The sequence below is a fragment of the Oryza glaberrima genome, chromosome 9, assembly GCF_000147395.1.
Source record: "Oryza glaberrima chromosome 9, OglaRS2, whole genome shotgun sequence".
Lineage (NCBI taxonomy): Eukaryota > Viridiplantae > Streptophyta > Magnoliopsida > Poales > Poaceae > Oryza > Oryza glaberrima.
Window position 1 is genome coordinate 16,070,524 of NC_068334.1, and position 22,602 is coordinate 16,093,125.

A 22,602-nucleotide genomic window follows, 5' to 3' on the forward strand; every position below is an offset into this window, starting at 1 on the left:
CATCACTTTACCGTTGCCGCAGATGATCGCCCTAGCATTATTGGAGAGCTATATCCAATTACGAGGAAAACTGATGAGAGATCGAGAAACCAGACGATGAATAGCACAAACCCCTTTCACTGTTTCAGCAACCGTGCTTTAGGTTTAGGTGGTAGACTACGTTGATGTGCCATCGCTACAAAGTACAAAGTACTCCATGGGAATTGAGCACTACAATACCAACCAGAGGAAAAACCCATGGGAGAGACATTGTCAGGAAGGACACGAAGCCTTGACAATCGGTCCAAGCCCACGGCCCATTTCCCCACGACAGCCGCCCGCCGCCGCCGCCAACCCCAAAAGGGTAAACCCTCAAACCCTTTGCTCCCGTTTCAAACTCGTATTTGAACCTCCCGAATCCGAGCGGACGGTCGCCGCAATTTCGAAAATTTCCCCTCCCTCCCCCACGAGCGGCCGAGCGGGCGGGCTGCTCGCCGCCGCACCACCCACCTCCGCCGTTTCAAATTTCAAATCCTCCCCGACGCGCCCCCACACCCCCCCGTGCCCCCGATCTATCTAATCCAATCCATCGCCGTCCCGATCCCCCATGTCTCTTCTTCTGTGACTGTGAGTAGGCGCGAGCGGCGAGGCGTTTCGTCGAGCACATGGAGGGCGGCGGCGGCGGAGGCGGTACGGACATGAACGCCGTGCCGGATGGCGTCGTGCAGCACGTCCTGTCGATGCTCAGCAACGTCCGCGACGTGGCGGCGTGCGCCTGCGTGTGCCGCCGCTGGCGCGAGTGCGTGCCGTACCTGCCGGCGCTCTTCTTCCCGAGGAACGCCTTCGACACGGCCGCGGCGGCGGGGGGCGCCGCGGACGACGCCATCGGGCGGATGGTGAGGTCCGTCGAGCGGCTCCGGGAGCTGGTCATCTACTGCCCCTTCTCCATGGCCCGCCTGCCCGAGTGGCTGGCCCTGCGGAGCACCTCGCTCAGGGTGCTCGAGCTGCGGATGGACGCCGCCGCCGCCGATAAGGCGGAGGACGGCGGGTACCTGGACTGCATTGGCCTGGCCAGGGGCCTGGAGGAGCTCAGGCTCTGGGGGGTCTCGCTCACGGCCGCGCCGGCGTGGGGCCGGCTGGACAAGCTCCGCGTGCTGGAGATCGTCGGCGCCCCGCTAGAGGACAGCGCCGTGAAGGACGCCATCTCCGCGTGCCCCAACCTCACCGACCTGTCGCTGCTTGGATGCGACTGCTCGGGCGCGGTGTCCATCGAACTCGCGCTGCTCGAGCGATGCCGGCTTGACTTCCTCGGAGCCGGCAACTGCTCCCTCTCGCTCGCCGCTCCCCGCGTCGAGTCACTCGAGGTCCAGGGCTTCACCTGGATTACTCTGCGCGGTGGTCACAGCCTCCGCCGCCTCTCAATCGCCAAAAGCACAGGTACGCAACACACCGCCCCGAATTGTTGATCACGCTGACGTATTGTTGTGAGGTAGAGTACTAGTCAGGATTATATTGATGTGATGTGCTATTTTGCGATGAAATGATGCGGGGAGCGAATTCTTAATCGCGCTGACATGTTGTTGCGAGGTAGTTAGGATTATGTTGATGTGATATGCTATTTTGCGATGAAATGATGCGGGGAGCGAATTCTTAATCAGTAATCACGCTGACATGTTGTTGCGAGGTAGTTAGATTATGTTGACATGATGTGGTACTTTGCGACGAAATTATGTAGGGAGGGTGTACAAGGTGGACACCGGGAAGCTCCCAGATCTGGAGCACCTCTCTCTACGCGGTGTCCAGTGGAGCTGGGCTGCAGTAAGCTCTGTGCTGCAGTGTGCGAGGGATGTGAAGCACCTAGTGATGAAAATTGAGTTCAGTGGCGACTTTGACGCGCTCCAGCCATTCCCGGAAGTCGATTTGGTCGACTTCTTCAACAGCCACCCGAATCTCCGCAAGTTTGATATTCATGGTGCCATGTTTGCTGCTCTGTGCCAGAAAAACAGCTTGAAGAATGTGAGTGTTTGGTTTGGCTTTCGCGGCATAGCATTGAACTTTAGGTTGTTATGTAAGGTATTGATAGATGGCTAATATTTGTGAATTGTGAATGCAGTTAGATGCAAGGTTCTGCATCCCTTGCTTGGAAGAGGTTTTGATCACAGTGCGCTCACCACTAAATGCTGAGCAGAAGCTGAACACCCTCGAGTCGCTTGTGAAGTATAGCGTGAGGCTGCGCTCTATGGTCATCAGAATCTCGCAGATGAAGAATTGCCATGATGCCGCTGATGATTTCTTTGAGGAGATATGTAAGTTCAAATACATGAACAACAAGAAAGTCCGGGTTGAATAAAACAAGATGCCGTGTGATTCTTTCATCAAATTGATTTGGTTAAGAACTAGTTTTTTTTTCATTTCAATTTACCGTCACTTCAATAGGGGATGTGTGTCAATCCTTCTCGAGTAACTTATATTATGTTATTTACCTGATTGAGTTCAAATGCTGGAGCTTGTTGGTAGAACAATTTTGATTGTTGTGCTTGGAATTTTGAAAACTGTGCTATTAATCTCTGTTCTCTTAGCGTACATTTCTGTGATGGCATTGGCATGTCTATTTTGTACTTCTGTAGGTCAACATCGCTGTAGCAAATTATAACATGCTAGTAGTACATTCCAGAGGATGCCTTAGCTTTAGTGTTAGATTGTTATGATCGTAGTTATTCATTGGATGTGTCCGAGCAGTTAAATTGAAGCAACATTTGAGGTTAATATGCCATTGGGATTTAGTATGTTCTGGTCAGAATGGCTTAAGGCTGTACTCAATCTGGTATGGTATTATGGTCTATCTACTGCCTCTTGATGTCCTAAGATACCTGATAAAAACTTGGAACATATGCTGCGCGTAGTGCTCTGTTTTCTTGTGGCGCTGTCCTGGTGGCGCTAGCTCTGTGCGCCCTTCTGATGCAAGGCGCTGTAGTGCTGTTTGCTGTAGTGGTTTGGCAGTAGTAGATGCAACAACCTTGTTGTACCGTTTGCTCCTTCATAAAAAGGTTTGCTGGCTCTCAGTAGCCGGCCCAGTGAAAAAACTTGGAATGGCAATGGTTTTAGGGATGCAGTTTTATTTTGGGGTGACTTGTGAGGTAAATATGCAAAATGTTTTTCAAGCAGCTGGTTCAATCTTATAGTGTTTCTTGGGTTACGGGTTGTAACTGGTCAAAACCACCAAAACAATATGAATCCAGAAACTGATTTTGCAAACCATGCTAAAGTCAAGACAATTGGTCATTAGATGAGAACTGTTCAATGTTGAAATTGAAATTTCAAAGTTCGATCTGTCAGTAATTTTTGGTGATCATCTAGATTTCTCGTTTTCTGTCGGCCACCCTGTATACTGTAGACATTAGACAATGCTCACCTGTTCTGTTGCATCGTCTACCAGTAAATGCACACTTTAGTCACTCTTTAATCCTAAGACCGTGTTTAGTTCACCACCAACTACCCCAAACTTCTAACTTTTCATCACAGCACATCACATCTAAAACTTTCGTACACATATAAACTTCTAACTTTTTTTTCCAAACTTCCAACTTTCCCCAAACTTTCAACTTTTTTCAGGAACTAAACACACCCTAATTCATCTTTAGATTAAACTTCAAAGTACCTCACAATTCGATCGTTGAGTTTCTGAGCTGGCCGTGCATTTGGTTCCACAGTCTGCATTAGCAAATAAACGTCAGGAATTTTACAGTGTAGAGCAATTATTTATGGTTTCAGCCATTCACACTCTTCCAGCACGTACATACCGTAGCCACTGTCTTGAGCAAGTCAATCTGCTCCTTCGATGCATCTCCTATCTGTTCACAATTAAGCATAGAGAGTTCAGCTAATGCTTACATATTTAGTCTAGTATGCATTGCTGTTCCTGTGGTGAAATGCCATACAGGAAACGAAGAACATGAGCTCATAATCATCTAGTCCATTGTTTTCATATACCTTGCTCATGATCGTCCAGATCACTCCTTCAGTGCAAGGCGGTGTTGTGAGGGAGCCGTCGTATCTGTAGTAGCCTGAGGTTTTATCTACCCAGGTCGATGGATCAACAGGCTCCTTCACTTCCTCCTCGGCCTTCTCTTTACCCGCAAGGTTCTTGAAATGTGGCGCCATCTGCATGTATGTGCAGCATATATAAGCCGTTTTTAGTAGTGGGGATGCATGACTACTTTTGTTTGATTTAGATTTAGATTATTCAATGGATTATTGATTTGATTGTAGGAACAAATTAAATATTTTAAGAAATATACTTAACTAATATCTTAAAGCAAGTGGTTTGAGCAATGCATTAGGAATTTTTTAAAATGTATTTTTCAAAGTGTGGAGCATATAATCCATTTTAATAATCTGGTGAATAAACTAAAAATAGCAGGTATTACTAGAGAAATGATTGTAAACTATCAAAGGAATGCCTTCTTGTTTCGTGCATGTCATTCAATATATATATATATATATATATATATATATATATATATATATATATATATATATATATATATATTAAAAAAGGATAAATTAATATGCGATATATCGGTTCACAAACATGTTACTTTAAATTTAATTTCTATAAGTTACAATAAAAAATGGCTGTTAACATATGTAAAGTAGCTAGAGTTCAATGTGTGTGTTTTTATAAAAAACTTGTAAAGAACTGTAGCGACATATTATATATTAATCAATCTTGTAATTTTTTTTAATTATTTGAACTACATGAAATAACGGTTAACATCCATTCGAGAGTTTAAAATATATTCTCACATTATTTCGTGGGAACGTATTTTGCATTTGTGGGGACATGGGTGCTACCGTGCTAGCTAGCACTTCCAATCTTCCATGTACCATATTGGGTTATACAGTACCACTTACCAGTACTAAAGATCACTATTTGACATCAAGTACTTTCTAGTTAGTATTCACAATTCATCTAGATGTGTTCATTTCCATTTCTTGGCCTCTCCGTGGGAGATGAAATGGAAACGAACCATTTCAGGTGAACGGTGAGGCACGTCGTTGTTACTACCTCGGTGAGCACTGCGTTGGGTTGGCCTGCTTTGGTGCTCAACAGCACAGAGACGACGGCTCTCGCCATGCTGGGGTCCTCGTGAACCATGTGCATCTCTGCGTCGAACCTGCATGAATCCCATTAATTGTTCGAACCGACCACACTGTGACATTTGTTGGATAATACACCACCGCTAATTAATCCAGCTAGCTACAGCTCAATTGATTCACAATTCCTTTTATTTTGATAACAAAGTGCGCAGCTAGTTTTTGCCAGGATCATGCATCCGCACCTGGTTCCGTTGATTGTGTGCTCGGAGGGTTCATGCCAGTGCACCTGCTTGAGCGTGTACTCCTTCCCTTGGACCGTCAGCTTGCTATTCCCATCTTTCCATTTCAGCTGAGACCAAAAATCCAAAACGTTGGATACTTGAAGACACAAGATCACGCAGGTTTTGCAATCAGCATTGCATATTTGCAGGTTTACCCAATACCGTTTCTATAAAAATAATATCGTTTCCGATTATCTTTTACTGTATGCATCGTATTAGAATTGCTGCTAAATAGTACTACCTCCGTCCCATATTACTTGTCTTTTTTGAGTTTTTGTTTGTCAATGTTTGATCATTCGTCTTATTCAAAAAAATTTGAAATTATTATTTATTTTGTTTGTCATTTGCTTTATTATCAAAAGTACTTTACTTATGACTTATCTTTTTTTATATTTGCACTAATTTTTCAAAAAAAACGAATGGTCAAACGTTGCAAATAAAAAATAAAAAACGTCATCTATTATGGGACGGAGGGAGTACTAGCTAGTAGTTAATTTCACAAATATGAAAAATTTCTGACCGTACCTATACCGTTTCCCTAAAAATAATAATACAGTACTCCCTCCGTCTCAAAATAAGTGCAGTTTTGCCCTGTTTATGTCTCACTTTTAACCGTTCGTCTTATTTGAATTTTTTTTACGATTAATATTTTTATTGTTATTAGATGATAAAATATAAATAATACTTTATTTGTGACTAACTTATTTTAATTTTCTTATAAATTTTTCAAATAAGACGAACAATCAAACGTTGGATACGGATTTCTACAGCTGAACTTATTTTGGGGCGGAGTAGTAATATGCAAGCTTTCGCTGTGTCTAACCATGTAGTCGTGGCCTCGGTTCTGAATGGTGGTGGCGCCGGCCTTGTAGGCTTGCATCAGCGGCTCCTTCACTTTCTGCGGCTCCACCGTGGTGATGTCGATCGGCGACTGCTTCTTGCCGTCGCCGCAGACGGCCCACTCCTTGTGCAGCGAGCCCCACTTCGCCGGCCCCGTCGCGTCGTTTTCGTAGCCAAACATCTCGTGCGACTTGTCTGCACACGGATAAAAATTTAAAAAAAAAACGGAGGAGCTAGGATTTCAGCATATCGTCGTCCAAACGCCAGACGCCACGACATGCTCGATCGGCGATTGCTATGTACTCCTACGTGCGTGCGTGGTGAAGGGGATTGAAATCGAAGCAGCTGAGAAGTGCACTTACGTCCTTCTACATGATCAGCTCGTGTAGGCGTGATGGCGGAGGAGAAGGCGAAGACGAAGACGATGACGAGGCTGGCCACCTGCAGCTGCAGGGCCAGCGACGGCGGCGATGCGGCGGCGTTTTGTCGTCCCCGGCGAGCCCTCGCCATTGTTCGAGGGTTGCGTGGGCTGGAAGCGGTGTCGTGGAGGGAAAAGGATTTTGGAATAGACGCCATGCATTGTGCGCGAGCGGGCGGCCTTCAAAATAGGAAGATACAGGGAATGACGGCCTCATAGCTCTGCCGAATTGCCGATAAATTAAGAGAGAACATAATTAAGGTCCATACAGGAAAATCACGTTAAGTTAACATGCCTTCCACGCAAAAAAGGAAGGAAGAGAAGATAGATAAATTAGGTCCATACAAACAAATCACGTTTAACTTAACATACCTTCCACGCAAAAAAAAAAAAAAAAAGAAAAAAGAAGAAGAAGAAGTGAGGAGTCCGTATGATATGCTCAGGCAAGGAGCAAGGTCTGCTTGTGTCGGTTGAAGTATTCCCCTATTTCTCGGTCGGCCTCATTGTGTTCTCCTTATAGTCTTTTGGTTAACTTAGAGACATGAGGCGGCTTTGAAAGGGAAGGTCGTGGAGGTGTCGGATCATCAGTGGGCAACAAGCACGGACAACGGTGAAGTGTAACGGTGAGAAAGAAGAGAAGGGACGTAGATTTAGGGGGTGCACGAATTAAAATCTTCTTCGTTTAAATTTGACTGATTTTTTTTCCAAGGTGTTTGAACAGTAGACATTAGACAGTTAAAAAAAATCAAGAGATATAAGTTCCCTAAACAGAGTCGTTGTGTAAAATCTCAGTGCATGGTATTCACAATAATTTCATCAGATAACCAGCCAACACAACCATGAGAGGAGGGGAGGCCATAGTGGAGGATTGGAGGAGGAGTAGGAGGCGCGAGCATGTGAGGAAGAGGCGCGAGCATGGCACGGTGGCATTGAGGCGCTGTGGGGTTCAATGGGACTTGGGAGGGGTAGGAAATTAGAATTTCTTCGTTGGGCTTAGAGTGTGTTCGGGTTAATTCTTGGAGTGTATTTTGGTTAAGTGAAACCCATGACCCAATTGATTAGTACACTATGGAGATCAACGTTATGACCAAAGTTATCGGTCTCGGTTAGTTCGGTTCGGTCTTTTTTTAGCCCACCCCTACATGGAGACCGCCATCATGCAATGCATCTCCGAAGTCCAAAACAGCGAGTCGACGTATCCAGACCAGAACATCTCCCTCGCAGGTCGCAACTCGCAAGTTGAGGAGAAATTCACTACTAGAACAGATCAAGGTCTCCTAATAAACCACAGGGTCAAAATTAACACCAATCTCAGGAAGGTAATCCCAAATCCCAAACCAGAGGACTTGACATCACCTGACTGCAGGCAGGCTGGCACGTGACGACCAGCTCCCTTCGATCACCTTGCTCCCAAAGACACCACGCGGTCAAACCCCGCCAAGCGCGAAGGCACACTGCACCCGCGCGCGCGCGCGAGCCCGCAGCCGACGAGCCAACCAAACCATCGCTTTTCCTCCAGTTTCTCCCGTATAAAAACGGCCGCGCGCGGGCAGCGAAGCTCCAAACAACGAGGGGAACGAACGAACACCACAAGGTGTCTACAACACAAAGCCGCCCGGCCCGAGACGACGCGGCGATCAAAGTCATCCAACCACCACGAAACCACAGGGACCAGCGTCGTGGCGACAGAGATGGCGCCGCGCAACTCGCTGCTCCCGAGCTTCCTCTACGACGGGGTCGGCGGCGGCGGCGGGGGCGCGCCGGCGGTCGTCGCGGGGGCGCCGAGCGAGCCGCCGTTCGGGATGATCGAGCTGTTCTCGCCGGCATACTACTCCGCCTGCGCCTTCGGCGGGGCCGCCGCGTGCGGGCTCACCCACGCCGCCGTGACCCCGCTCGACGTCATCAAATGCAACATACAGGTACACATGAGCTATCAGTTAAAAAAAAATCGGATAGATTTGCGCTTCTTAATTTGACGTGCCCGGATATTGGTAAAGTTTCTGCAAAATTTTACGAAACGGAGCACCTCGTGAATTTAGCTACTATATCCGTCCCAGAATATTTGGGTCATTTTGATTTGATACCAAAATATGCTTTATCAAATTATTGGCACTCTAATAGTTTGTTGTCTAATGTTTGGTTCAGTATCAAAATATGCCAATAACACTCATAAGCTGTCTAAAAATTCGACACTATTAAAAGTTGCCTATGATATGGTAATATGGTAGTAAATTAAACAAGTTCATAGCAACCTACTACTATGTTCTACGTTGTCGATGGCTCGAAGATTTTGTTGGAAGACTTTTCCTCGTGTTAATTGACCGGGAGTTTCGGGTCCAAGTCAGCTGCCGAGAAAGTAGGAGCGTGACAGACTCACAAACATGATGAACCGGGAGCTCGTCACCCGTGACGTACTGACGGTGGCTGGAAACATTTTTCTTTCCGGGGAACTTTTCGTCAAACAGGACTAGTAGGCCTGATGGGCTCTTGTACCTCTCGGCCCATCAATCTTAAAATTCCATCTTACTCCATTTCAATCACCAACGAAAATGCTGATTTCCCGTTTTTTCTCATCTCTGAGTCTGACACGACGAATGCTCGCCTCGCAGATCGACCCGACCAAGTACAAGAGCACGACGTCGGCGTTCGGCGTCGTGATGCGGGAGCAGGGCGCGCGCGGCTTCTACAGGGGGTGGGCGCCGACGTTCCTCGGCTACAGCGCGCAGGGGGCGTTCAAGTACGGCCTGTACGAGGTGTTCAAGAAGGAGTACGCCGACATGGCCGGGCCGGAGTACGCCGCCAGGTACAAGACCCTCATCTACCTCGCCGGCTCGGCCACCGCCGAAGTGGCCGCCGACGTCGCGCTCTGCCCCATGGAGGCCGTCAAGGTCCGCGTGCAGACGCAGCCCGGCTACGCCAGGGGGCTCAGCGACGGCTTCCCAAAGATCGTCAGGAACGAAAGCTATGCAGGGTATGTATATTTTTTTATGATGAGTTCTTTGTTATCCTGTTCTGACTGATCTAGTAGAATGTTAATTAAACCTGTAGCTGATTGTTAATTGCAGTCTGTTCAGAGGCTTGGTTCCGCTTTGGGGGCGTCAGATTCCTTGTGAGTACTCCTACTCTGCTTTACTGTAACATTCAGGCTTTGTCACGATCACGATCAGCTCTCTTGCGTTCATGAACATCTGAACTGTGAGTGGCATTTCCTTGTTGCAGATACTATGATGAAATTTGCGACGTACGAGAACATCGTGGAGATGGCATACAAGCATCTCATCCCCACACCGAAGGAGCAATGCAGCAAGCCTCTGCAGCTTGGAGTCAGCTTCGGGAGTGGCTACATTGCTGGAGTCTTCTGCGCCGCCGTCTCGCACCCTGCTGACAACTTGGTCTCGTTTCTCAACAACTCCAAGGGCGCCACCGTTGGAGATGTAAGTCTGCACCCTGTAGAACGGCACAGCCGGGAGCTATACTTGACTTGATGCGTTTTGCCAATGTGTGATTGTTTTGTGTTCGTTTGCTGAATTCTTATTTCTTTTCAGGCTGTCAAGAACCTTGGCCTCTGGGGCCTTTTCACCCGCGGCCTTCCTCTTCGCATCCTCATGATCGGTACACTGACTGGAACTCAGTGGGTGATCTATGATTCTTTCAAAGTTATGGTTGGCCTGTAAGTCTATCTGAACTTCTGCACTGTATTTTCTCTTACGGGGAACATTTCTTTGTAGGATTTCTAAGAGATTGTATAATTTTACAGGCCAACAACTGGTGGTGCTCCTGCTCCTGCTGCTATCCCAATCGGAGAACTGGCAGAGCTGAAAGCCTCTGCTTGATCTTATTGTAACATTTTGTATCCATATTTCATTATCAAAATACGGATTAGTAGCTGGGTGATATTGTTTTCTCTCCATACAAATTGTAACCTTTGGGTGATATTGTTTTTTTTTCATTGTCCCATGCAAATAGTGCACCACCATAATGTAGACGTTATTAATTAGTACTTGGTGAAAAGTCAAAAATAATAAATCATACTCAGAATAGTTCAAATTTGGATTGAATTGTCTTTTTCTCTCTGTTTTTTTATTTGCTAAAATTACAAAAATGCAACCTAAAAGGACTTGCTAAACTTGGTTTACAATGCTATATACTCCATATCTCAGCTATATTTCATAGAAAGAATTTGAACTTTCCATTTCAATTGATGGAGAAAGGGACTTCTATGCGTGAAAACGAATTGTAGTCCGTCAATAAAACTGACAATGAAGGGTGAAACATAATCTTGTGAAAGGAGGGCCAGACTAAATGGTTTCTGGTAGGAAACCGGTGACCCACGAAGACCCAGCCCGGTTACTTAATAAATTGATTCATCGCTAAGTATGGGAGGTGAATGAGATAAATAGAGGGTAGGAGGTGATGGGGTTGTACACTTGTGAAGAATAGAATGAATGAGAAAGCATACCACACCCTTATATCTTTGTGTCTTCCTCTATATTCATGATATCCATCCCCATTTAAACCACGTACATAACATTAGGGTTACATAATAGTGTCCAAATCATCAAAACAGTGTGAGTAATCCTGCTTTAAAGTCATTGTGTAAGTACAGTCACCGATGGCTTTTTTTGGGTGAGAAACGGGGGCGTTGACAGGCTTAGGGTAGCTAGGGCTCAAGCCTTATATTTGCCTCCAAAATTATGGTTAAATTCTCTTAAATCACCATGAGAATGTGATAAAAAAAATGAATAACTCACTAGTTAAGTCCTACCTTAACTCTACTATTTGATAATACCTGACTCCGCCGCTGGTGGGAAAGACATGTCATGATCTCATCCCCCTTCAAAAAGACAAAGGATATTTTTTTGGCACAAGTTATCTGCGCCCTTTCAATGCCTGTTGAAACGCACACAAATTCATACTTGTGGATAAATTAATCGGGGCATATTTAAATGATTTAATTGAGTAAGGAAAATGCCAAGGCATATTTCTGAGTGCATCTTTCTTCACAAGTTTTGTGGTACAACTCTTTCAGCCAGATCTTTTTTTCGAATGGTCAGGCCGTTGCCGACGTTTTATATTAAGAAGAAGGTGTCCCATTTTAAGAAGCAAACGAGACCAAACCTTACAGTGTCCAGTTAATTAGGGAAAACTGAACGAAAACCACAGCTACACCACCATGCTAACAACTAACCTAACCTAAACTACCACGACGGAGCCCGACACAAGGCATCGGCCAAGCTTGTCACAATGGTGTACAATAGCCCACACATGTTATCGTTCAATTTTGTGGTACAACTCTTTCAAGTTTTGTGGTACAACTCTTTCAGCCAGATCATGTTTCAGTTTCTTTCGCAAGTTTGAGCTTCGAAACTTTCAGATTGGGCAGCAATAAGACTTTCAGCTGATTCTTAAAAAAAAATTATAATTTCCCATCCCAATTGTTGGCAAAATTATCTTTTTATAGTGCAAGTGGAAGTGAACAAACAGAATGACTCGTAGAAAGAAGTCGAATAAAGAGTTGGAATCCATTTCAAGGAAAGAAGCACATATTTTAAGATGTAGTGGCATCTGTGCAGTCAACATTTCAAATGAAAATAATGACTTTGAATTTGCCTCTGCAGATATATTCACTGTAACGTTATTTTATTGTTTTTCCTAGTCCATAAGTATATTGTGAAACAAAATAATATTATTGGCCGTGGCCAAAATTTAAATTTTGAAACTTAATTTTTAGAGAAGATTTTAGGTTTTTTTTAATGTGGTTTTCTTTTTCGACATTAGCTTTTAAAGCACTAAGGACACTTAAAAAATTTAAAAAATTTCCAAACAGCATATGTTTTGGAGTCCGAGCACGTCCAATACTCTGCACTCCCTCCGACCCATAAAAAAACCAATCTAATATTAGATGTGACACATTCTAATAGTACAATCTGGACACACATTTATCTAGAATCCTAGTATTAAAATGTGTCATGTCCAGTTTTAGATTTTTTTTTTTTTGACCGAGGGAGTATATATTGCCAGCATCCGGCCCCTAGCCTCTTGTAGAACTGTTTGGCTGTTTGTTGACTCTGTGGTCATGTGGTGCCATCGCTAGCTTGATTTTGACAATCAGCGCAGAGCCGCAGATGTTGTTAGCAAATATCAATTGTTTCTGACTGATAAAGCAAAATTTAGGCAGAGATGTACCGTTAGTTTGTGGCAACGGGCTACCTGATAATCACAGATTTAGCAAAGCAAAAGGCCCATCGTTTCCTCCGTATAGAATCGACCATTGACAAAATTTAAATTTGGAAACTTACTTTTAAGGCTTATTTTGCAATCTTTTTATCAAAGTTTCATTTTCATTTTAACACTTAAATCAATAAGAGTACGTATATAAAAGTTTTACTTAGTTTTTTTTACTAATATGCAAAGTACGGCGTATTATTAGCATTTGGCTAAAAGATAGGGCCTAACTATTCCCAATGCTAAAAGCCGGATAAATTAATTTGTGCATTTCCTATATCAACACTGGTAAGTAGTACGTACACTTGTACTCTTCTTTTCGTTCACCCACCGAACTCTCTTTGTATTCCTGTGAGCTAGAGCACTATTTTTCTTTAAAAATTAATAATTATTCGTACCATTTTTTACTTCTATAGACATGAAAATAAATCAAATATACGCATACGTCTCCACAACAGCACAAAATAATACTTGCAAGATTCAACGTACAGGTGGATTTTCCTTAAAAAACATAGGGGGGCTGCTATATACTGGTATACCGTTCGGACGGTATAGGCCCGCAAGCAATTTAGCCGGACGATTCCTTCCATTCAATTAGTATGTCTGTCATCATGTCTCAAAAGGTGTGTCATGTCACCCCATCGTTTGTCATTTTGTCCACGTACATACGCAAAAAATCTTCATGTGATAGCTAAACTAGTTCAATATAGCAAGTAGTAGCCTACCTAGCTACCAGGTGTCAAATCTGATACTAGGTAGGTATCACATCTGATACCGGGTGAGCATCAAGTCTATTATCAGGTATTACGTCTGATACCGAGTGGGTGCCATGCCTCATAACAGGCATCACACATGTCTGATACCGAGTGGGTGCCATGCCTCATAACAGGCATCGTGTGTGATATCGGTTGGTATCAAGTACCAGATAACCGGATGGCCAAGTATCATATTTGATACATGGTGGGATCGGTCTAGATAAACGATACCTGGTGGTTATCAAGTCCTGATATCTAACCGGTATCATGCGTTTCTGCCACGTATCAGGTGATACTTACAAGGTATCATATGATACCTATCAGGCATCATGCAATTCTTACCACGTGGTGGGTGATGCTTGCGATGTATCAGGTCCTAATACATAGCCAGGATCGGGTGATACCTATCAGGTATCATACGATTCTACCACGTATCAGGTGATACTTGTGATGTATCAGATGATACCTATCGGGTATCATGCGATTCTTACCACGCGGTGGGTGATGCTTGCGATGTATCAGGTCCTGATACCTATCAGGTATCATGCGATTCTACCACGTATCAGGTGATACTTGCGAGGTATCAGATGATACCTATGAGGTATCATGCGATTCTTACCACGTGGTGGGTGATGCTTGCGATGTATCAGGTCTTGATACCTAGCCGGTATCGGGTGATACCTATCAGGTATCATGCGATTCTTATCACGTGGTAGGTGATGCTTGCGATGTATCAGGTCCTGATACCTAGCTGGTATCGGGTGATACCTATTAGGTATCATGCGATTCTACCACGTATCAGGTGATACTTGTGAGGTATCAGATGGTACCTATCAGGTATCATGCGATTTTTACCACGTAGAGGGTGATACTTACGAGGTATCAGGTCCCGATACCTACCCGGTATCAGGTGAGACTTATCAGGTATCATGCGATTCTACCACGTATCAGGTGATACTTGTTAGGTATCAAATGATACCTATCAGATATCATGTGATTCTTATAACGTAGAAGATGATACTTATGAGGTATCAGACGATACCTACCAGATATCAGGAGCCGGGCACTAAAGCGTCGTCGCCGGTGATCCCACCGTCCACGTCCCACGCCGGAGCTTGTCGCCGGCGGCCACATCCTCCACCGTCCACGCCACGTCGAAGCTCGTCGCCGGCGGCCGCGTCCTCCGTCATCCACGCCCCACACCGGAGCTCGTCGCCGACGGCCGCATCCTCCACCGTCGACGCCACGGAGCTCGTCACCGGTGGTCGCGTCCTTCGTCATCCACATCCCACGACGGAGCTCGTCGTTGTCACACCCTGAAGTTCCCCCCCCCCTTTTTTTGCTTTAAAAATTGGTTAAATAAATTGCCCGAAGAAATTATCTTAAGTAACCTAGAGCTAAATCCCTAATTAATAAATGCATTTAATAATCGAATTCGGCGTGGTGGAATTTTTCTTGAGTTCCCCATGCTCCAATACATTAAAATGATTTTTAGTGGAATTTTCAGAGCCTTGGAAATAATTTTAACCAATTAAAATTGAGCAAGTGCAATATTTTTAATCCCAGAAAAATCCTTTTTCTCTTTTTCTTTTCTTTTCCCTCCTTTTTCTTTGTTGGGCCGTCGGCCCATCCCTCTCCCGCGGCCCCTCCTCCTTGTGGGCCGGCCCAAGCCGCCCCTCCCTCCTCTCTCGGGACGCCGACAGGTGGGCCCCACCTGTCGGTCGTCTCCCACCTCCGGCCGTTGGAGCCGGAGCTCCAACCGCTGCCGCCGAAACCGCCGCGCCGCCGCCTCCTCCGCTCCTCCCGCGCCCACGCCGCGTCGCTCCCGCGTCCTCTCCACGTCGCCACCCTCTCCCCCGCATCTCCTCGCCCGCGCACGCGCTCGCAAGGGGCGGGATTCGAATTTGAATCCCCCCATTCTCTCTCTCTCCACCCCACGTCGCCGGCCAAATCGGCCACCTCCCCAGCCACGTCCGCCCCTCCCGCACCTATAAATCGCTCCCCGCATCCCCCTCTCTCGTTTTTCGCACTCGCCGCGCCCTCCCGTGCTTCCTATCGTCGCCGCGACGCTCGCCCCTTGCGCCGCCGCCTACCGCCGTCTCCGGCCACGCGCCGCCGCCACTATAGCCACCGCCGTGCCGCGCAGTCGCCGCCGTCGCGCTCACCGAGCCCGCCCGCACCTCGGCCGCCGCTTGGTTGCCGCCGAACAACGCCGGAGCCCTTTTCTCCTTGTGCGCGGTGAGACCTTCTCTCCCCTCCATCTCCGGCCGGCAATTCAAGCCGTCGTGGTCGCCTTCCCTTCCCCTAACCCCTCTCTGCTCTCTCTTAGGGTGCCGCCGCCGCTCGTCCGCGCCTCGGCATCGCCGGTCGTCGCCGTCGTTTTCTTCCTTCGCGCCAGCCGCCGTGCTCGCCGGTGAGGAATCCCCTCTCCTCCTTCCTTCCCTCTCTCCCATGAGCGCCGCCGCCCTCTGCGCGTGCGCCGTCATCTTCGGCCGCCGCCGCCGCCTTCGCGCTGGCCGCCGCCGTCTCCCGCGCCACCGGCCGCCATGGCCGCCGGTCGGTTTTGAAGCCGAGCCGAGCCGTGCCTAGCCCCCCCCCACCCCGCGCCGTCCGATCGCCTTAGAGGCCGATCCGGACCGTCGGTCCCGTGGACCGGCGGTGGACCACCCGCGTGGTCCCGGTCCACGGTAGACCGGCCACCTTGTGTCGCTGCCAGTGGGGCCCACTTGCCCGAGCCCCCTCTCCTTCCCCTTGTGCGCGGACAAGCGGGGCCCACCTATCGGCGCAGCCGCCCCCCCCCCCCACTTGGATGATGTCAGCCCTGGTTATTATTGCGCAATTAATTGATTAAGGACTTTTCTTTATTAGTAAAGACACAGTTTATCTTCTAAAATTCATAAGTAATTCATCCGAGCTCCGTTTAAGTCCATTCAAGTCTCAGTAAATTCATAAAAATCCCTAGAATCCATTAAAAATGGTTTTGTTTCCTGTTTCAGTAGTCTTATAGCATGTTTTGCTTGTGTGCTTTGTTTGTCACGTAGATTTCGGCCGTTTCGTCGATCCGCGGTTTCTCGAAGACGTTGCTGTGGTCTCATCAGTGCGAGAGCAAGGCAAGTCATGCATTACAATTGATCATATTGTACTCAATTTACAAATGTCCCGCATTTCTATTAAATGTTGCATTCTTTTACAATGTCATGTGGGATGGGTCCTATTATTCAGCCATTTATTGTTTACCATATGCCATTGATAACCTGGGTATCAAAATGATTAGATGTTGGTTTAGGAAATGCTTTGCCATGCTTAGCTCAACTAGTATACAAAAAGGGATCACATTATTACATAGACTTTGTCTACTAGCATAGCTTTGGATTTGGTGCCACCGCAATGGTGTTAGTTAATTAAAATACACTGAATGGTGGGTTGTGGGTGCATGGTTTTGCTGGTCGCACCCATGGCAGTTAAGGACCGGTTCACGGGAAACCCTGGGAGACTTACCGTGCTTACCACAAGCGGGAGTGGGTAACTGCTTGATCTGAACTATAGCTCGACCCTTTCCTTGGCACCGATAGCGAGGGTGGGCGTGATGGAGTTGGGTCGGCCGGGGTGTCCGGTTGTCCAGCTGCCGGATTCACCGCGGCGCAAGAGGGGACCGCCCACTGCCTTTTGAGGGGTGGGGGTGAAACCTTAGCGTGGTGTGGATGGTTAGGGGAGGGTTATGTGGAGGGTCTTGTCACGATTTCCCCCTTTGCAGTATCATGGTGATACTTCGGGGCATGGCGACATGTGTGGAATCGTGTCTTGTGTCGGTACAGTTGTACACTTCTGGCCAGAGTAAAACTATTCAAATAGCCGTGCCCGCGGTTATGGGCGATCAACCAGATTTACCGTGATTAGTCTCACCCCTAGTTTAGCTTAATGAACTGGTGTAGTTCAGGTGGTTGGTTGGGCCTGTTGCAACGTGGTGTAGCATTGGACAGTGATTGGTTAATATTGATTAATTTACTACAATTGTTTTACTGCTTTCAACTACTGCTTTTAAATGCTAGCTTTGTCCAAAAGAACCCCTAGCCTCCTTTGGTTATATCCTGCATCATACCTCCTCTTCCGGTATGACTTGCTGAGTACAGTGGGTAGTATTCAGTCTTGCTCTCTTTTCCCCCACACCAGAGCTGAAGATCTTTCTAGTTGGAGCTATCTTGTTGAAGTTGGTTTTGTCGCTGCCGTCAAGGATTGCCTGTGGAGTGGAGTCGCCCCGCTGCTGAAGTCAAGCTTCCCGGTTTAGCTCGCTTTTATCTTTTCTGCTGCATTTGTAATCTTTTCTATTTTTGTAAGACGTGGATCTGTATATCAACAATTATCGTTTGTGTACCCTGGCTGGTCCTGGACAGGGATTTAATGCACATTCAGCTTAGAAATTCTGGTTCATGAATTTCTGGGCGTGACAGTCGTCGACGGGCGTGTCCTTCGTCATCCACGTCCCACGCCGGAGCTCGTCACCGACAGTCACATCCTCCACCGTCCACGCCACAAGCTTGTCGCGGGCGGCCGCTTCCTCCGCCGCCTCGACAAGCTAGCCAAGTACGTGCTCGTCGTGCTCCACGCCAACGACGCGGCGAGGGCAGCACCTTTGCGCTCTACTTCCACATCTACCGTTGCGTCCGCGCTGGGCTCCTCCTCCCCTGCGACGGCGCCAGTGCTGCCGGCAAGGAGCTCGCGGTCGCGCGCGGGGTAGTGCGTCGACGGTGCGGGCATGGGCGCCGTAGCGCCGCCGCTCATGTCAGCCATGCGTGCGTGCTAGAGCGGCACCGTGTCCTGTACAGGCTGCTGCTGCTGCTGCTCGGGATATGCATGGTCAGATATCGCTCCTCTTTGAATAAGCAAGTGTCCAGTCCGGACGGGATTCCGATACGTAGCATTCCCGAAAACATAGATAATGTATAATAAGGACACACGGTTCATGCTTGTCCCACTGATGTGTATAATTAAAGCCCTACTGTACACGTCAAAGAAACTCAATGTTTAACCCATACTGTAAATAATTGTCTTGAACCTAGTGGATGAGGAAAAAAAAACTCGTTCTCGCCGCTAAGCCACTGGCTTCTCCTCGTTTAACGGGTGTCTTTAAGTACAAGGAAACAAACATCTAAAAAAGAATGCAATACTTAGGGTGTGTTTGAGAGGGAGGGGATTGAGGAGATTGGGAAGATACGCAAAACGAGGTGAGCCATTAGCACATGATTAATTGAGTATTAATTATTTTAAACTTCAAAAATGGATTAATATGATTTTTTAAAGCAACTTTCCTATAGAATTTTTTTGCAAAAAAACACACCGTTTAGTAGTTCGGAAAACGTGCGCGTGGAACACAAAACTATCTTTCTCTCTTTCTCCTGCACTCGAACGCAGCCTTAGTTTTGGTATGTAAAGAAAGATTACAAGTGTATGCCGTTTATTTATTAATGTTTTCTTTTCCTGGTTTTAAGTACAGTTTACAGCCTTCTCTACTTCACCAAACAAATGTACCGGGCAGATCATATATACTTCCTTCGTTTCACAATATAAGTCATTCTAGCATTTTCCATATTTAATATGGGAAATACTAGAATGACTTATATTGTGAAACGGAGGGAGTACTAATTAATCAGCAATCATTTTATCATCTGTCCATGTCACCAGCTTCAAAGCTAACTTTGTCTAATGCTCTAGTACATGGACAAGTTGGCATAGTTCTTTTAATCTATGGCAGCCATTCTTTTGTGTTTTTCAACCTGTCCACACCTCATGGATCAGTTTTCTCTTCTTCTTTATCAGATGAACTGCAGATACTGCCAAGCATATAACCACGGGAGGAACCGACGAAAGTATGCAGCATTGCAGATTATCGTCCAGGGAGTATTACGTCAGGTTAATCGGTTCCATGGATTCTATAATGGACAGGTGTACTGCCACGTCGGCACTGCGGACAATTGTACAGTGCCACGTCATATGTGCCGGATGATATGCAGCTCGGTCTTCATAGTGCTATCTTGGTGCTGACGTGTCCTTCAGTGACTCGTCCAAATGCGAGCCACCACCGGCCATGGCGGTCAACGAACCCGGCACCGGCAAGGGATAGCTCCTGCCGTAGAGCCGGAGGAAGCCGAGCGCCTCGACCCGCGGCTCCGGCGGCGGCACGCTGCCTTCCAGGATCCGCACCACGGTGGCCATGCTCGGCCGCAGCGCGGGGTCCTCGTGAAGGCAGCAGAGCGCGACGCGGACGGTGCGTGCCGCTTCGGCCTCGTCGACGCGCCCCTCCAGCCTCGCGTCGACGAGGTCCAGGTATCTCCGCTGCTCATGGAGCTCCAGTGCCACCATCGGGAAGTACTCGTCGCCGCCGCCGCTCGTGCCACTCGCCGTCGACGTCATCGCGCTGCTCCATCCGGACGGCAAGTCCGAGTGCTCGCCGCTGCCGGCAGCGACGGCGACGTTGTTGGCCGGCGCCGCCGCCTCCTGCTCGCCGCGGTTCTTCCTCCCGTGTATCAGCTCGAGCAGCACCATGCCGAAGCTGTAGACGTCGGCGCGGTCGGAGATGGCCGCGTTGCTGATCCACTCGGGCGCGAGGTACCCGCGCGTGCCGCGCATGGTGGTGAACAGCGCCGACTGCTCCCGCGACATCAGCTTGGCGAGGCCGAAGTCCGAGATCTTCACCTGGCCGCCGTTGGCGAGCAGGATGTTCTCCGGCTTGACGTCGCAGTGCACGATCTTCTGCTCGCACCCGGTGTGCAGGTACGCCAGCCCGCGCGCCGCGCCGATCGCCACCTCCATTCGCTCCCCCCACTCCAGCACCGGCCCCGTGCGGCCGAACAGTGACCGGTCGAGCGAGCCCCGGTTCATGTACTCGTAGACGAGCAGCCGGCGGGAACCCTCGGCGCAGAAGCCGCGGAGGCGGACGAGGTTGACGTGGCGGATGTTGCCGATGATGGTGATCTCCGTGCAGAACTCCCGCTTGGCCTGCACGCCGGCGGCCTCGAGCTTTTTCACGGCGATGAGCCCCTCGCCGCCTGGAAGCTCCCCTTTGTACACGGTGCCGAACCCGCCGGATCCCACCTTCGTCGCGAAATTGGAGGTCATCGTTGTAATCTCCTGGTAGCTAAACCTCGCCGGCATGCCCGGTATGACGATGTCGTCATCGTCGCCGCCGCCGTCGTCGTCAGCGTCCGCGTTATAGCCGGTGTCCCTGGACGGCGACTTCTGACGGCCCAAGTACACTTTCATGGTGGAGCTCTTGCCCTTCTTTTTCTTGCCGTTCTTGCTCATCTTGTTCCTCCACCATATATACCATCCGAGCACGGCGAGGAGAAGGAACGCCGCGACGGACGGCAGGACGATCGGCACGGTGTGGTTCGCCGACGACGAGCCGATTTGGTTGCTCCCGGCCTTGGTTGCGGAGTTGAACGTCTTGATGTATCCCAGGTTTGTATCTGATGCGCCCTTGTACAGCGAGCCGAGCTGCTTTCCTCCGATCAAGCGGCAGCTCAGGGAGACGCTGTCGTGGAAGAAGCCGAGGCAAGCGCAGCTGGCGGTGCAGAGCGCGCGACACGCCGTCTTGTTGACGCCGGTGTTCGTCGGGGCGTCGAACTTCGTGGCGAAGTAGGAGGTCAGCGGCTTGAGGGCGATGTATGAAACGGAGGCGCCGCCGCTGCTACTGTCGTTGTTCTGACACGCGGCCGGCGACGCGAGCGTCGAGCCGTCCCCCGGCGTGCACGAGCCGGCAACTGTCACGGATGCGGCGAAGAGCGGCGGGCACGTGCAGGTTGAGCCGTTGCCCGCCGGTGAACAGTAACCGAGGGACGGGCACTGCAGCGGGAGGTCGCAGTCGCCGGCTGGGGCGATGAAGTCGCCGCCGACCGGCGCCGAGGAGTTCACGAGCGCGTAGCTGATGATGCGCAGCCGGCCGTCGCTCCCCAGCTTCAGCATGCGGAACTCCGCCGGCGCGAGGCCCACCCGGAACACCATAGCGCCGTCGGCGGCGACCGCGAACAGCCCCGACGCGTTCACCGACATGGACGCCACGGCGGCGTTGGTATCCTTGAACCCCCGGGCGTCGTTCGACAGCCGCCAGTAGGTGGACCCCTGCCACGTCAACAGCACGTCGGCGGTGATCACGCCGAACCGGTAGTCCCCCTGGGAGAAATCGGTAGCGCCCTTCGCCGACGACAGGTATGCTCCGGCGAGCAGCTGCTGCCCGGACAGCAGCGTGTCGGTGGCGTTATCGAACGACCGCCACAGCGTGGCGTTCCCGGCGTCCAGCAGCTGCAGGTCCCCGGTGTCCTGCAGGCGGAGCGCCGCGACGGGGGACCGCAGCGGCGGCGTTGACCACAGCACCGTCCCATTGGCGTCCGACACGGTGATCCCTCCTACAGAGAGCTGGACCTTACCGGTCGAGCTCGTCGGCGCGTCGCGGTTGGCCGACCAGACGGGCGTCCCCGACGGCGCGTGCAGCACGGCGAGGTAGAAGCTGGCCTGCTGCTTCCCGGGGTTGAACACCGCCGCCCTGAACGAGCCGTTCCTGGACACCAAGAACGCGCCGCCGGTGTCGACGTAGTCGTAGCTAGTCGCCGTGAAGCTGGGCCGCACGATCTCCACGGCCAGGGGCCCCGCGTCCGCGTCCCGCACGGACTCGAGCAGCAGCAGCAGCAGCGGCGGCAGCAGAAGGCACGCGAGCGATCTCGAGGGAGGCATCTGCGCCCATGAAGCGTACCAACGCACGGCACGAGGTGGGGAGAGGAGGAGGAGGAGTAGCCGAGTAGCCGAGTAGGCGATCGCGAGCGCTGACTTCGCAGCAAGAGTTGGGAATCGCCACCTCTGCTTCGGCGCCGCGCGGGAGTTGGGCTTGGGCACGTTTTTGCCGCGGTTTAGGCCTCGGAATCCATAGCTCGCGGCATAGCGTTTTCCCGGATTGGATTTGCCGGGTTTTCTTCTAGATCGGGCCGTTTTTTAAGATAAACGGTGGAGTGGATCG

At 49.3% G+C, this 22,602-nt stretch overlaps 4 protein-coding genes across 4 annotated transcripts; 2 read left to right on the forward strand and 2 right to left on the reverse strand.

The window, feature by feature from the left end:
* The first annotated feature begins 428 nt into the window (after positions 1 to 428).
* On the forward strand, positions 429 to 3,293 carry LOC127783875 (F-box protein At1g10780-like). The gene is made up of 3 exons (XM_052311019.1): positions 429 to 1,416; positions 1,715 to 1,995; positions 2,093 to 3,293. Exons 1-3 carry the CDS (start codon positions 645 to 647, stop codon positions 2,327 to 2,329), a joined length of 1,290 nt encoding a protein of 429 aa, XP_052166979.1. The 5' UTR covers positions 429 to 644; the 3' UTR covers positions 2,330 to 3,293.
* A 212-nt stretch (positions 3,294 to 3,505) lies between these two features.
* Positions 3,506 to 6,801, reverse strand: LOC127783876 (alpha carbonic anhydrase 7-like). Its single transcript, XM_052311020.1, has 7 exons — positions 6,563 to 6,801; positions 6,184 to 6,395; positions 5,322 to 5,428; positions 5,048 to 5,156; positions 3,970 to 4,140; positions 3,780 to 3,830; positions 3,506 to 3,690 (listed from the first exon to the last, which is right to left on the reverse strand). Exons 1-7 carry the CDS (start codon positions 6,774 to 6,776, stop codon positions 3,622 to 3,624), a joined length of 933 nt encoding a protein of 310 aa, XP_052166980.1. The 5' UTR covers positions 6,777 to 6,801; the 3' UTR covers positions 3,506 to 3,621.
* A 1,387-nt stretch (positions 6,802 to 8,188) lies between these two features.
* LOC127785191 (mitochondrial phosphate carrier protein 3, mitochondrial-like) lies at positions 8,189 to 10,667 on the forward strand. The gene is made up of 6 exons (XM_052312617.1): positions 8,189 to 8,537; positions 9,228 to 9,589; positions 9,684 to 9,727; positions 9,838 to 10,052; positions 10,164 to 10,288; positions 10,376 to 10,667. The coding sequence occupies exons 1-6, from the start codon at positions 8,310 to 8,312 to the stop codon at positions 10,449 to 10,451; spliced, it is 1,050 nt and encodes a 349-aa protein (XP_052168577.1). The 5' UTR covers positions 8,189 to 8,309; the 3' UTR covers positions 10,452 to 10,667.
* An 8,359-nt stretch (positions 10,668 to 19,026) lies between these two features.
* LOC127783798 (G-type lectin S-receptor-like serine/threonine-protein kinase At5g35370) lies at positions 19,027 to 22,322 on the reverse strand. The gene has a single exon (XM_052310961.1). The coding sequence runs from the start codon at positions 22,320 to 22,322 to the stop codon at positions 19,623 to 19,625; it is 2,700 nt and encodes an 899-aa protein (XP_052166921.1). The 3' UTR covers positions 19,027 to 19,622.
* Between the last annotated feature and the right edge of the window lie 280 nt (positions 22,323 to 22,602).

What these genes read in the sequence shown, in the direction of transcription:
- LOC127783876 (XM_052311020.1), bottom strand. Translation starts at nt 6,776, where the DNA reads ATGGCGTCTATTCCAAAATCCTTTTCCCTCCACGACACCGCTTCCAGC. An exon ending in AGCTGATCATGTAGAAGGAC is followed by an intron (nt 6,396 to 6,562) that starts GTAAGTGCACTT and finishes ATCCGTGTGCAG; the next exon opens with ACAAGTCGCACGAGATGTTT. An exon ending in CACACAATCAACGGAACCAG is followed by an intron (nt 5,157 to 5,321) that starts GTGCGGATGCAT and finishes GGATTCATGCAG; the next exon opens with GTTCGACGCAGAGATGCACA.
- LOC127785191 (XM_052312617.1), top strand. Translation starts at nt 8,310, where the DNA reads ATGGCGCCGCGCAACTCGCTGCTCCCGAGCTTCCTCTACGACGGGGTC. An exon ending in TCATCAAATGCAACATACAG is followed by an intron (nt 8,538 to 9,227) that starts GTACACATGAGC and finishes CTCGCCTCGCAG; the next exon opens with ATCGACCCGACCAAGTACAA. An exon ending in TTCAAAGTTATGGTTGGCCT is followed by an intron (nt 10,289 to 10,375) that starts GTAAGTCTATCT and finishes ATAATTTTACAG; the next exon opens with GCCAACAACTGGTGGTGCTC.
- LOC127783798 (XM_052310961.1), bottom strand. Translation starts at nt 22,322, where the DNA reads ATGCCTCCCTCGAGATCGCTCGCGTGCCTTCTGCTGCCGCCGCTGCTG.
- LOC127783875 (XM_052311019.1), top strand. Translation starts at nt 645, where the DNA reads ATGGAGGGCGGCGGCGGCGGAGGCGGTACGGACATGAACGCCGTGCCG. An exon ending in CTCAATCGCCAAAAGCACAG is followed by an intron (nt 1,417 to 1,714) that starts GTACGCAACACA and finishes GAAATTATGTAG; the next exon opens with GGAGGGTGTACAAGGTGGAC. An exon ending in AGAAAAACAGCTTGAAGAAT is followed by an intron (nt 1,996 to 2,092) that starts GTGAGTGTTTGG and finishes TTGTGAATGCAG; the next exon opens with TTAGATGCAAGGTTCTGCAT.